We start from the raw sequence: 15,313 nt of genomic DNA, 5'->3' as shown, positions 1-15,313 counted from the left end.
TCCTGTGACCTGCTGCTCTGCATAGCTAAGTTCTTCTTTGCTATTTGTTTGCTATTTTTTCTGTCCAGCTTGTCTAATTTTTGCTGGAAGCTCTGGGACGCAAAGGGTGTACCTCCGTGCCGTTAGTTCGGTACGGAGGGTCTTTTTGCCCCCTTTGCGTGGTTTTCTTTAGGGTTTTGTGTAGACCGCAAAGTTACCTTTTCTATCCTCGATCTGTTAAGAAAGTCGGGCCTCACTTTGCTGAATCTATTTCATCTCTACGTTTGTCTTTTCATCTTTACTCACAGTCATTATATGTGGGGGGCTGCCTTTTCCTTTGGGGTATTTCTCTGAGGCAAGGTAGGCTTGTTTTCTATCTTCAGGCTAGTTAGTTTCTCAGGCTGTGCCGAGTTGCATAGGCAGAGTTAGGCGCAATCCACGGCTGCCTCTAGTGTTGTTTGGTGATGATTAGGGATTGCGGTCTGCAGAGTTCCCACGTCTCAGAGCTCGTTCTATGATTTTGGGTTATTGTCAGATCACTGTATGTGCTCTGACCGCTATGTCCATTGTAGTACTGAATTGCCTTTCATAACAGGTATCCACATTAATATTGGGTGAAGGGTTTAGGAGTTTCAGCTCCTTAACATGTGCCACCCTGTTTTTAAAGGGACCAAAAGTAATTGGACAGATTCAATAATTTTAAATAAAATGTTCATTTTTAGTACTTGGTTGAAAACCCTTTCTTGGCAATGACTGCCTGAAGTTTTGAACTCATGGACATCACCAGACGCTGTGTTTCCTCCTTTTTGATGCTCTGCCAGGTCTTCACTGCGGTGGTTTTCAGTTGCTGCTTGTTTGTGGGCCTTTCTGTCTGAAGTTTAGTCTTTAACAAGTGAAATGCATGCTCAATTGGGTTGAGATCAGGTGACTGACTTGGCCATTCAAGAATATTCCACTTCTTTGCTTTAATAAACTCCTGGGTTGCTTTGACTTTATGTTTTGGGTCATTGTCCATCTGTAGTATGAAATGACGACCAATCAGTTTGGCTGCATTTGGCTGGATCTGAGCACACATTATGGCTCTGAATACCTCAGAATTAATTCGGCTGCTTCGGTCCTGTGTCACATCATCAGTAAACATTAGTGACCCAGTGCCACTGGAAGCCATGCATGCCAAAGCCATCACACTGCCTCCGCCGTGGTTTACAGATGATGTGGTATGCTTTGGATCATGAGCTGTACCTCGCCTTCGCCATACTTTTCTCTTTCCATCATTCTGGTAGAGGTTGATCTTGGTTACATCTGTCCAAAGAATGTTATTCCAGAACTGTGCTGACTTTTTTAGATGTTTTTAGCAAAGTCCAGTCTAGCCTTTTTATTCTTGATGCTTATGAGTGGCTTGCACCGTGCAGTGAACCCTCTGTATTTACTTTCATGCAGTCTTCTCTTTATGGTAGATTTGGATATTGATACGCCTACACCCTGGAAAGTGTTGGTCACTTGGTTGGCTGTTGTGAAGGGGTTTCTCTTCACCATGGAGATTATTCTATGATCATCCACCACTGTTGTCTTCCGTGGGCGCCCAGGGCTTTTTGCATTGATGAGTTCACCAGTGCTTTCTTTCTTTCTCAGGATGTACCAAATTGTAGATTTTGCCACTCCTAATATTTTAGCAGTTTCTCGGATGGGTTTTTTCTGTTTTCGCAGCTTAAGGATGGCTTGCTTCACCTGCATAGAGAGCTTCTTTGACCGCATGTTTACTTCACAGCAAAACCTTCCAAATGCAAGCACCACACCTCAAATCAACTCCAGGCCTTTTATCTGCTTTATTGAGAATGACATAACGAATGGATTGCCCACACCTGTCCATGAAATAGCCTTGGAGTCAATTGTCCAATTACTTTTGGTTCCTTTAAAAACAGGGTGGCACATGTTAAAGGGACTCTGTCACCTGAATTTGGCGGGACTGGTTTTGGGTCATATGGGCGGAGTTTTCGGGTGTTTGATTCACCCTTTCCTTACCCGCTGGCTGCATGCTGGCTGCAATATTGGATTGAAGTTCATTCTCTGTCCTCCATAGTACACGCCTGCACAAAGCAATCTTGCCTTGTGCAGGCGTGTACTATGGAGGACAGAGAATGAAGTTCAATCCAATATTGCAGCCAGCATGCAGCCAGCGGGTAAGGAAAGGGTGAATCAAACACCCAAAAACCCCGCCCATATGACCCAAAACTGGTCCCGCCAAATTCAGGTGACAGGTTCCCTTTAAGGAGCTGAAACTCCTAAACCCTTCATCCAATTTTAATGTGGATACCCTCAAATGAAAGCTGAAAGTCTGAACTTCAACTGCACCTGAATTGTTTTGTTTAAAATTCATTGTGGTAATGTCTATAACCAAAATTAGAAAAATTTTGTCTCTGTCCAAATATATATGGACCTAACTGTATTTCATTCAGTATGATTGAATTGGTAAAACCAAAAATTAGAGGGGGTGATCTAGATAGAACCATACAGCGGAGAGAGGCTGAATGGATATATAGAATGCAATCATTGTCTCCCAGGGGCCTCAACGAGTGCTTGTCTTATACATGCTTCATTTGAAAATCATTAAAATGGATTACCTGTGTTTTTCGTCCTAGCTTTCCATAAAACTGTAAAGGATGATTGGGTTATCCTCCGTAGTAACCTCATATCCTTACATGCTTTGAACATGTGCCCGATTGAAGGGATATGAATTTGATACATTGCCTGTTTGGGGCTTTTTTGTTTCAGCATTTGTTTCAGCATTTATTGTAGGTGTCTTGTGACCCCAAAAGTTGAGTAAATAAATTTGATCTAAGCAAGCTATCAATATCTCTTTATGGCAGCTAACATGAATTCATATCCTCATGTATTTCTTTGAATGAATTCTATTCCTCGGATTTCTCGAATTGTTTATTTATTTATTACCTTCTGTATTGTTCTTATAGAATATAAGCATGCCGTATGGTCACGTAGTGAAACGCAATCTCTATAAAGGATATTTGACACAAAACTCAAAAAACTTATAGTGTATTTGTGGCCAGGAGTGCACTCGTATACCTCCCCTAGTACTATAGTCCAAATCCTCAGGACAAATCAGGGAGCTCCAAAACATACACAGCACAAGAGAACGGAGCAACAAAATCCCAAAAACCATGATCATAAAATCATACAAATTTTATTTAAACCAATATTAACAAATTATAACATAATAAATAAATACAGAGCAGGCATATAGCCAAAAAGATGGAGTGTGGAGGAAACTAGTGGTATACTTGGGGAATAGGAGGGGGTATCTATAAAGGATAGTGGTATTTCATATATTATGTCCAGCTGTAACGCCTATTGCCAACAGACCACACCTCTCTATAGCACTGCGCAGGCTCCATGTGGTACGCAAGCCATCTGAGATTAGGATGGTAGTGCGTCTCACTCCGGTGTTAAGGAGTCATGCGCATGAGCAGTACAGGAAAGGGGATGTATGCGGCATAGCTGGATGGTGACCCGGAAGTGAAGGGACTACGGAGGTAACTGACCGCATAGAAATATTGTTAATCACATTTTGTGCATAGCAACATATCGCTCTTTGTTACAAAGCACTAGAGGAATGGGGGCATCTTTATTTTATCCATATCGGGGGACTTGATATTATGACCCGGTTGAAAACCCGCTGTATTCATGAGGGGGCGGGGCCTATTCAGGCGCGCAGATTCAATGTGAGTTATTTAAGTCCGTACATTTGGACCGCCGGTATATGCTACTCATCTATATGGCATCCAGTATTATCAATGACCACACTATTTCCTCCTGATGAACCGTGCTCTACGGGGAAACGCGTCGGGGCGACACCAGCACACGCTAAGTCATCTTCATCATCTTTCTCAATATCATTTCAGTTTTGTATAGGGGTCCTGAATGGGCTATGGCTTGCGATGACATGAATATTTGTCCTTGATAGACAGGGGACGAGCATAGTTACCTTTGGACTGTACAGTGGTTTATGATATAAGCTATTTTTGTGGTGTGTTGGATCATTATAATATTTGGGGGTGCCTGTTAAGGCCTTTAGATATTTTTTGTATCTGTGGGCATTTTGTGTTCTTTCTTCACCACTGCTCTTCACTATATTGTTTTCCCACCTGTATCGAGAGGGATATTGTAGGGAAGTAAGGGACAGCCTGCGTTGAGTGTAGGCGCCAATAAATCGTTTCTTAGGGTGCCAACCTCCACAGCTAGGCAGGTTTGAGCAGTAGGTTGTGTGTAGGACCTTAACAGGTTATCTTTCGGTGGTATATATATTTTGCATCTATTATATTGGTATCTAACCAAGTTTTACATTGGGTCAGGGTTTTATATATAGATTATTAAAAGTGAAGTTTTAAGGGATTACATGTACGCACTGAGAATAATTAGTTCTTGTTTATTTATGATTTGTGTCTTTTAAGACCCTATTTGCACTGATCTCTCCTACAGTTTCTGGATTAATTTGCTTCTAGCAGAAATTCGCTCAAAAAATAACATTGCTTTGGCTGTTGCCTAGTCTGTGATTGCGGCCACTCTCATTGATGGAGGACGCACGGCTCATTCAGCACTAGGATTGCCCTTAAATCTAGCGCTCTTGGAAACTCTGTAATATCACTAAGGGCTCAGGGAAAGATAAAGTACTACAGACTTGCAAATTAATTGTTTGGGAAGAATGTACCATGGCACACAAGAAAGTGGTCAAGGTCCTCTATCGCACCTTGAAAGATCTGGGGGATCCAAACGCTTAATGGGGGAGACAGTGGTACTTGTTACAGGTAACTTCTGCCAAACGTAACCTTTTCTTTATGGAGCAACACAAAGCAGACTAGCTGAATAGCTGTTTAACCCCTTTACCCCCAAGGGTGGTTTGCACGTTAATGACCGGGCCAATTTTTACAATTCTGACCACTGTCCCTTTATGAGGTTATAACTCTGGAACTCTTCAACGGATCCCAGTGATTCTGACATTGTTTTCTCGTGACATATTATACTTCATGACAGTGGTAACATTTCTTTGATATTACCTGCGTTTATTTGTGAAAAAAAACGGAAATTTGGCGAAAATTATGAAAATGTCGCAATTTTCCAAATTTGAATTTTTATGCAATTAAATCACAGAGATATGTCACACAAAATACTTAATAAGTAACATTTCCCACATGTCTACTTTACATCAGCACAATTTTGGAACCAAAATTTTTTTTGTTAGGGAGTTATAAGGGTTAAAAGTTGACCAGCAATTTCTCATTTTTACAACACCATTTTTTTTTTAGGGACCACATCTCATTTGAATTCATTTTGAGGGGTCTATATGAAAGAAAATACCCAAGTGTGACACCATTCTAAAAACTGCACCCCTCAAGGTGCTCAAAACCATATTCAAGAAGTTTATTAACCCTTCTGGTGCTTCACAGGAATTTTTGGAATGTTTAAATAAAAATGAACATTTAACTTTTTTCACAAAAAATTTAGTACAGCTCCAATTTGTTTTATTTTACCAAGGGTAACAGGAGAAAATGGACCCCAAAAGTTGTTGTACAATTTGTCCTGAGTACACCGATACCCCATATGTGGGGGTAAACCACTGTTTGGGCGCATGACAGAGCTCGGAAGCGAAGGAGCGCCGTTTGACTTTTCAATGTAAAATTAACAGGAATTGAGATGGGACGCCATGTTGCGTTTGGAGAGCCACTGATGTGCCTAAACATTGAAACCCCCCACAAGTGACACCATTTTGGAAAGTAGACCCCTAAGGAACTTATCTAGAGGTGTGGTGAGCACTTTGACCCACCAAGTGCTTCACAGAAGTTTATAATGCAGAACCGTAAAAATAAAAAATCATTTTTTCACAAAAATTATCTTTTCGCCCCCAATGTTTTATTTTCCCACGGGTAAGAGAAGAAATTGGACCCCAAAAGTTGTTGTACAATTTGTCCAGAGTACGCTGATACCCCATATGTGGGGGTAAACCACTGTTTGGGCGCATGGGAGAGCTCGGAAGGGAAGGAGCGCCGTTTGACTTTTCAATGCAAAATTGACAGGAATTGAGATGGGACGCCATGTTGCGTTTGGAGAGCCACTGATGTGCCTAAACATTGAAACCCCCCACAAGTGACACCATTTTGGAAAGTAGACCCCCTAAGGAACTTATCTAGATGTGTTTTGAGCGCTTTGACCCACCAAGGGCTTCACAGAAGTTTATAATGCAGAGCCGTAAAAATGAAACAAATTTTTTCCCACAAAAATTATTTATTTAGCCCCCAGTTTTGTATTTTCCCAAGGGTAACAGGAGAAATTGGACCCCAAAATTTGTTGCCCAATTTGTCCTGAGTACGCTGATACCCCATAAGTGGGGGGGAACCACTGTTTGGGCGCATGGGAGGGCTCGGAAGGGAAGGAGCGCCATTTGGAATGCAGACTTAGATGGAATGGTCTGCAGGTGTCACATTGCGTTTGCAGAGCCCCTAATGTACCTAAACAGTAGAAACCCCCCACAAGTGACCCCATATTGGAAACTAGACCCCCTAAGGAACTTATCTAGATGTGTTGTGAGAACTTTGAACCCCCAAGTGTTTCACTACAGTTCATAATGCAGAGCCGTGAAAATAAAAAATCTTTTTTTTTTCCCCACAAAAATTATTTTTTAGCCCCCAGTTTTGTATTTTCCCCAAGGGTAACAGGAAAAATTGGACCCCAAAAGTTGTTGTCCTATTTGTCCTGAGTACGCTGATACCCCATATGTTGGGGTAAACCCCTGTTTGGGCACACGGGAGAGCTCGGAAGGGAAGGAGCACTGTTTTACTTTTTCAACGCAGAATTGGCTGGAATTGAGATCGGACGCCATGTCGTGTTTGGAGAGCCCCTGATGTGCCTAAACAGTGGAAACCCCCCAATTATAACTGAAACTCTAATCCAAACACACCCCTAACCCTAATTCCAACGGTAACCCTAACCACACCTCTAACCCTGACACACCCCTAACCCTAATCCCAACCCTATTCCCTAACCCTAACTTTAGCCCCAACCCTAACTGTAGCCCCAACCCTAACCCTAGCCCTAACCCTAACCCTAGCCCTAACCCTAGTCCTAACCCTAGTCCTAACCCTAGTCCTAACCCTAGCCCTAACCCTAGCCCTAACGGGAAAATGGAAATAAATACATTTTTTTAATTTTTCCCTAACTAAGGGGGTGATGAAGGGGGGTTTGATTTACTTTTATAGCGAGTTTTTTAGCGGATTTTTATGATTGGCAGCCGTCACACACTGAAAGACGCTTTTTATTGCAAAAAATATTTTTTGCGTTACCACATTTTGAGAGCTATAATTTTTCCATATTTTGGTCCACAGAGTCATGTGAGGTCTTGTTTTTTGCGGGACGAGTTGACGTTTTTATTGGTAACATTTTCGGGCACGTGACATTTTTTGATCGCTTTTTATTCCGATTTTTGTGAGGAAGAATGACCAAAAACCAGCTATTCATGAATTTCTTTTGGGGAGGCGTTTATACCGTTCCGTGTTTGGTAAAATTGATAAAGCAGTTTTATTCTTCGGGTCAGTACGATTACAGCGACACCTCATTTATATTATTTTTTTATGTTTTGACGCTTTTATACGATAAAAACTATTTTACAGAAAAAATAATTATTTTTGCATCGCTTTATTCTCAGGACTATAACTTTTTTATTTTTTTGCTGATGATGCTGTATGGCGGCTCGTTTTTTGCGGGACAAGATGATGCTTTCAGCGGTACCATGGTTATTTATATCTGTCTTTTTGATCGCGTGTTATTCCACTTTTAGTTCGGCGGTATGATAATAAAGCGTTGTTTTTTGCCTTTTTTTTTTTTTTTCTTACGGTGTTTACTGAAGGGGTTAACTAGTGGGCCAGTTTTATAGGTCGGGTCGTTACGGACGCGGCGATACTAAATATGTGTACTTTTATTGTTTTTTTTTTTATTTAGATGAAGAAATGTATTTATGGGAATAATATATATTTTTTTTCATTATTTAGGAATATATTTTTTTTATTTTTTTTACACATTTGGAAAAAAATGTTTTTACTTTTTTATTTTGTCCCAGGGGGGGAAATCACAGATCAATGATCTGACAGTTTGCATAGCACTCTGTCAGATCACTGATCTGACTTGCAGCGCTGCAGGCTTCACAGTGCCTGCTCTGAACAGGCTCTGTGAAGCCACCTCCCTCCCTGCAGGACCCGGATCCGCGGCCATCTTGGATCCGGGGCTGTAGCAGGCAGGGAGGGAGGTAAGACCCTCGCAGCAACGCGATCACATCGCGTTGCTGCGGGGGGCTCAGGGAAGCCCGCAGGGAGCCCCCTCTCTGCGGGAAGCTTCCCTGTACCGCCGGTACATCGCTATCATCTTTGATCGCGGTGTGCCGGGAGTTAATGTGCCGGGGGCGGTCTGTGACCGCTCCTGGCACATAGTGCCGGATGTCAGCTGCGATAAGCAGCTGACACCCGGCCGCGATCGGCGGCGCTCCCCCCGTGAGCGCTGCCGATCGCATATGACGTACTATCCCGTCGGTGGTCATAGGGGCCCACTCCACCTCGACGGGATAGTACTTCTGATGTCAGAAAGGGGTTAAAATCTTATCTATGAAGACATATTCAGAAGCTAACGGTGACTAATATGCGGGATGGGAAATACTTCTGCGTACACATTTACCCGCCACCTACTTTGCCACGGAAAAGGCAGGTTCCCTAAAGATTCCAATTCTGGCTGAATTTCCTTTCCAGAAGTCTTTTGCAAAATGTCATCTTCGGTGCTGGAGGTCACTGACCAAGTTTCCCCTGATGATATTTGTAACAATTGTAACCCCCATCAGTGGGTCTGTGATCACACAATCTTGACAGTGTCAGCTCCATAATCTACAGATACAGGGGAGACGGCCCGGCCCAGCGACCACAGACATGTCCATTTCTTCAGTCATGGAGAGTGACAAGCTGGAATGTCCCCATTGGAGTTCTTGAATTCTGTGGGGTCTCCTGGATGTCACCGCAGGGGCTCACTGTAAGGATAGGAACTCCTATAATGTTACTGAGGAACCTTCACCAGAAATTATGTAACTGCGCAAGGTCGTGTGTCCGAGTCTCAAGCCAGTGTTATTAGGGCCACTATTCTTACGGGGAAATGTTTCCATCTCGCATCTCACCCCTTGTTACCAAGCGACACATCCCCCATTATAGGCATCTGCAGGTCCCAATTCGACTTGTATTTACTAAGACCAGAGAAACAAAGCACAAGGTCAATCACTGACAGGCTCCCAACCGTCCCTCATACTGAGGGACTGTCCCAATTTTGAGGCTGTGCCCCGCAGTCCCGCACAGGACTCTACTTCTCCCGCACAGCCGGCAGAAGCAGCTGACATGCCCCCCTTGTATTAGGCCACGCCTCCTCCATATCTTCTTCTTCCGGGATGGTGGTTCAGAGAGGACATTCTGAGGTACGTGTGTGTGTACTGCACACATACATGCAGCTGGCCTTGCTGTGCTTACAGTACAATGCATTATAACCAGGAGTACTGGCAGCAGTTAAGCAATCCAGTGCAGTGCCTGTTAGTCTAGGCACAGTGTATATATATGTATATATATCCTTTATATACTACAACAGTTATGGAGTGGAGTCAGTAGATAGTGGTGTTGTCTGAGTGCATGAAGAGTTCGCAGAGCTGGGCTACATTGCAGTGTGCAGGATCTGTGAGGCAGCAGTGTGGACAGCGACAGGTGGTGAAATCTTTGACTGCATTGTAAACAGAGCTACTGGGACACATCTACAGCCCGGACTGTACACTGGTATTGTCATGTGGGGCCATTACACTGTACGCAGCATCATGTAGGGCCATTATACAGTATTGAGCATCATGTGGGGCAATTATACAGTATGGAGAATCATGTGGGGCCATTATACAGTATTGAGCATCATGTGGGGCCATTATACAGTATGGAGCATCATGTGTGGCGATTATACAGTACTGAGCATCATGTGGGGCCATTATACAGTATGGAGCATCATGTGGGGCCATTATACAATATGGAGCACTGTGTGGCCATATTTTTTCTGTTTATAATTATTGTTTATGAAACAGTGTAATCAGCAGTGCTAAATGGGTGTGGTTGGGGTGTGGATATGGGTGTGACTAGTTGTGAAATGGGTGTGGCCAGGGGTGTGGCCTAAAATTTGCCACCGCTACCTTTGTCCATCTTTGCCTTCTTCAAAAGTTGGGAAGTATGCTGACAGGAGCCGCAGGAATCTGGGGCAGATGTTACATGGGAAAATCTATGCTGCTTGTTCTATGGCAGTTGTAACACCCCAGGTTCCTGGTTGTTACAGTGACATTGCTTTCCTCACGGGGAGTGTGATGTCACGCTTGGAAGCGAGGAAGGATCTCTATTATCAGGTAAACACAAGCATACAACATGTTCATACTCCAGGCCAGAAGGGGGAGCTCTGATCCAGCTTGGCTCCCCTATATATAATCTGTCGGGAGGGAAAGTGAGGTCAGTCAGTGAGTGCCAGACAGCAGGCTGGAGCAGTCTGAGGCAGAATGTATGATAAAGGAGCCGTACAGTCACGAGGGTGCTGCAACTCTTGAAAGGAAAGCGATAGAACAGAACGCTGGACAAGCTGTAGAGAGCGTGGAGGGGGAAGAGAAACGCAGGAGATTGAAGAACTGGGGAGTTAGCTGCGACTGGACTACCTCCCTACTGAGCGCAGATACCCGTAGCTGGAAGAACGGGGTTGTATCGTACTCCAAGTGGCACAGTAGAAACTGGCAGGACAGCTGGACTACAAGTCACCTGTCTGTCCTTACACCTGAGGACACAGTAGCGTATAGATCCTGGGTCATGATAGAGACCCTGTAAAAAGGCTCAAGCTGCCTGTCATGCGGGTAGTGTCCTACCAACCTGGAGGACAGAGAGAACACGTGAGGACCTTGTGAGAGGCCCAAGCCAGATTACAGCACCACAGCGCTAGAAGGAAGGCTTCTAACCCCACCTGGTAAGGGGGACTTCCAACTGGCTTTTAAGCCGGCCGAACCCTGCCTGTACCTGTGATCCAGTACCCTGGACTGTGGCTGCCTGAATCCTTCAGTAAACCAGATAAAGAGACTGAAAACCTGTGTCATCGTTTCTTGCTATACCACCGACCATCTTCATCTATACACCCTGGGGACCCAGCTTCACCTGTGGGAAGTAATACCATCTTAGCTGCCATAACATCACCCCCAGAGGACCCATTTAAGCAGCGTCAGTTATCACTGACCGAGAACCACAGGTGGCGTCACAAACACAAACTTTATTCAAAACCCCTTTAACCCCTTAGCGACCGCCGATATGCCTTTTTACGGCGGCCGCTAAGGGAACTTAAACCACAGCGCCGTTAATTAACGGCGCCTTGGAAGAAGTAAATAGCGCCCCTCAGAGTCGGATTTTCTCATGATTCGGGGTTTTTTTTACCGACCCCGCTTTTGCGATCGCCGGTAATTAACCTTTTACCGGCAATCCCAAAAAAACAAAAAACGCGTTTTTAATTTCTCTGTCCTCCGATGTGATCGCACATCAGAGGACAGAGAAAAGGGGTCCCAGGTAGCCCGATACCTACCTATCTCCCCCGATGCTCCTCGTGGCTCCCGATGGTCGCCGCCATCTTCAAAATGGCGGGCGCATGCACAGTGCGCCCGCCGGCCGGCACCAGGAGAATCTTTGGGGACTCGGCTGCCGGGGGTAGCCGAGACCCCAAAGAACATGATCGGGGTCGGTTTTACCGACCCGTTTTGCGATCGCCGGTAATTAACTGTTTACCGGCGACCGCAAAAAAAAATAAAAAATGTAAAGTGTAATTCTCTGTCCTCTGATATGATCGCACATCAGAGGACAGAGAAATAGGGGGATTCGGGGACCCTATCATACTCACCTGTGTCCCTGGGTCCTCCTGCTGCTCCTCCTGGTCTTCTTGGCAAAAGAAAATGGCGGGAGCATGCGCAGTGCGCCCGCCATCTGTCTTCATCTGCCGGCCGGCAGGAGAAGAGCAGTTGGGGCTAAAATTAGGGCTAGGGTTAGGGCTAGGGCTACGGATAGGATTAGGGCTAGGGCTACGGATAGGGTTAGGGCTAGGGCTACGGATAGGGTTAGGGCTAGGGTTAGGGCTACGGTTAGGGTTAGGGCTAAATTTAGGGTTAGGGTTGGGACTAAATTTAGGGTTAGGGTTGGGACTACATTTAGGGTTAGGCTTCTTTCACACTTCCGTCGGTACGGGGCCGTCGCAATGCGTCGGCCCGACATACCGACGCACGTTGTGAAAATTGTGCACAACGTGGGCAGCGGATGTAGTTTTTCAACGCATCCGCTGCCCAATCTATGTCCTGGGGAGGAGGGGGCGGAGTTACGGCCACGCATGCGCGGTCAGAAATGGCGGATGCGACGTACAAAAAAACGTTTCATTGAACGTTTTTTTGTGCCGACGGTCCGCCAAAACACAACTGATCCAGTGCACGACGGACGCGACATGTGGCCATCCATCACGATCCGTCGGCAATACAAGTCTATGGGCAAAAAACGCATCCTGCGGGCACATTTACAGGATCCGTTTCTTGTCCAAAATGACAGATTGCGACGGTTGCCAAACGACGCAAGTGTGAAAATAGCCTTAGGGCTAGGGTTAGGGTTGGGGCTAAAGTTAGGGCTAGGGTTGAGGCTAAAGTTAGGGTTAGAGTTGGGATTAGGATTAGAGTTTGGATTAGGGTTGGTATTAGGGTTAGGGTTGGCATTAGGGTTACGCTTGGGATTAGGGTTAGGTTTGGGATTAGGGTTAAGGTTAGGGTTGTGATTAGGGGTGTATTGGGATTAGGGTTAGGTTTGAGGTTAGGGTTGAGATTAGGATTAGAGGTGTGTTGGATTTAGGGTTTTGATTAGGGTTATGCTTAGGGTTGTTTTGGGGTAAGGGTTGTGATTATGGTTAGGGTTAGTGATTAGGATTATGGATCAGGTTGGGATTAGGGTTAGGGGTGTGTTGGGGTTAGGGTTGGAGCTAGAATTGGGGGGTTTCCACTGTTTAGGTACATCAGGGGGTCTCCAAACACGACAGCCAATTTTGCCCTCAAAAAGTCAAATGGTGCTCCCTCCCTTCTGAGCTCTGCCGTGCGCCCAAACAGTGGGTTACCCCCACATATGGGGCATCAGCGTACTCGGGATAAATTGGACAACAACTTCTGGGGTCCAATTTCTCTTGTTACCCTTGTGAAAATAAAAACTTGGGGGCTAAAAAATCTTTTTTGTGGAAAAAAAAATATATTTTTTATTTTCACGACTCTGCATTATAAACTTCTGTGAAGCACTTGGGCATTCAAAGTTCTCACCACACATCTGGATAAGTTCCATGGGGGGTCTAGTTTCCAAAATGGGGTCACTTGTGGGGGATTTCTACTGTTTAGGCACATTAGGGGCTCTCCAAACGCGACATGGCGTCCGATCTCAATTCCAGCCAATTCTACATTGAAAAAGTAAAACGGCACTCCTTCTCTTCCAAGCTCTGCGGTGCGCCCAAACAGTGGTTTACCCCCACATATTGGGTATCGACGTACTCAGGAGAAATTGCACAACAACTTTTGTGGTCTAATTTCTCCTGTTACCCTTGTGAAAATAAAAATTTGTGGGCCAAAATATCATTTTTGTAGAAAAAATGCGATTTTATTTTTCACGGCTCTACGTTATAAACTTCTGTGAAGCCCATGGGGGTTCAAAGTGCTCACCACACATCTAGATAAGTTCCTTAAGGGGTGTAGTTTACAAAATGGTGTCACTTGTGGGGGGTTTCCACTGTTTAGGCACATCAGGGGCTCTCTAAACTTGACATCGCGTCCGATCTCAATTCCAGCCAATTCTACATTGAAAAAGTCAAACGGCGCTCCTTCACTTCTAAGTTCTGCGGTGCGTCCAAAAAGTGGTTTACCCCCACATATGGGGGGTATTGGCGTATTCAGGAGAAATTGCATAACAAAATTTATGGTTACATTTCTGTTTTTACACTTGTGAAAATAAAAAAAATTGGTTCTGAATTAAGATGTTTGCAAAAAAAAAGTTAAATGTTCATTTTTTCCTTCCACTTTGTTTCAGTTCCTGTGAAGCACGTAAAGGGTTAATAAACTTCTTGAATGTGGTTTTGAGAACCTTGAGGGGTGTAGTTTTTAGAATGGTGTCACACTTCATTATTTTCTATCATATAGACCCCTCAAAATGACTTCAAATGTGATGTGGTCCCTAAAAAAAAATGGTGTTGTAAAAATGAGAAATTGCTGGTCAACTTTTAACCCTTATAACTCCCTAACAAAAAAAAATTTTGTTTCCAAAATTGTGCTGATGTAAAGTAGACATGTGGGAAATGTTATTTATTAACTATTTTTCATGACATATCTCTCTGATTTAAGGGCATAAAAATACAAAGTTTGAAAATTGCAAAATTTTAAAAATTTTCGCCATATATCCGTTTTTTTCATAAATAATCGCAAGTAATATCGAAGAAATGTTACCACTAACATGAAGTACAATATGTCACGAAAAAACAGTCTCAGAATCAGCGGGATCCGTTGAAGCGTTCCAGAGTTATAACCTCATAAAGTGACAGTGGTCAGAATTGCAAAAATTGGCTAGGTCATTAAGTACCAAATTGGCTCTGTCACTAAGGGGTTAAGGACATGGGCGCCCAGGGCCGCGGACCAGGTCGCTGTCACAGTGACATCCCCTTTAAGTACCGGACCTGGTACCAAGTACTCCACGGTCCTGATGGGCGTTCCACGGGGACCCCAAAATCTCCATATATGAGGGGGAAAACGGAAAACACTGCTTACCAGAAAGCTCTAATAGACGACGGTTTATCTGTAACCAGTTTGACCCCTCTGTCCGCAGCTGTTACGTCACTGTACACACCACACCAAGACCCCAAAAGAGCCTCCTCAGTGCTGAAGGGGTTAATGTCCCCCACGCCCAGTAATGGTGAATCTCCAGCACCTACCTTCACCTGCAGAGCCGCACACCACATATATGGCTGCTCTGTGCGCACAGGACCTGTGATGAGGTCACAGGAGGGGAGGAGTCAGGGGTCACATGATCAGGGGCCTCAGCGCATGCAGGACTCTGCTGTACTGGTTGTCATGGTGCTGGATGAGGGGAAGTTTATGTGTGGGGTCAGGAGGGGTTTACAGTGTGGATGTAGCAGAGCCGTGTGTGTACGAGATGTACAGAGTGGAGTCACGTGTGTACGAGATGTACAGAGT

The 15,313-nt window shown here is 44.5% G+C and overlaps 1 protein-coding gene across 5 annotated transcripts in view; it reads right to left on the bottom strand.

The window, feature by feature from the left end:
* LOC138663674 (oocyte zinc finger protein XlCOF22-like) overlaps nt 1–15,105 on the bottom strand; it is a 101,885-nt gene extending 86,780 nt beyond the window's left edge. For 2 of the 5 annotated variants that reach the window (XM_069749964.1, XM_069749965.1), the window contains exon 1: nt 14,888–15,095. Coding sequence is in view for 3 of the 5 variants with exons in the window: in XM_069749963.1 (XP_069606064.1) it covers nt 15,052–15,078 (27 nt within the window). In the remaining 2 variants the exon portion in view is untranslated. Of the gene's footprint in view, nt 1–14,887 lie in introns of all 5 variants that reach the window. The other 3 variants (XM_069749966.1, XM_069749962.1, XM_069749963.1) reach the window with 2 other exon arrangements.
* Between the last annotated feature and the right edge of the window lie 208 nt (nt 15,106–15,313).

This window comes from Ranitomeya imitator, chromosome 2, assembly GCF_032444005.1.
Source record: "Ranitomeya imitator isolate aRanImi1 chromosome 2, aRanImi1.pri, whole genome shotgun sequence".
NCBI classification, from domain to species: domain Eukaryota; kingdom Metazoa; phylum Chordata; class Amphibia; order Anura; family Dendrobatidae; genus Ranitomeya; species Ranitomeya imitator.
Note: the sequence above shows the minus strand (reverse complement) of the source record. Positions and strands in the feature narration are given on the sequence as shown.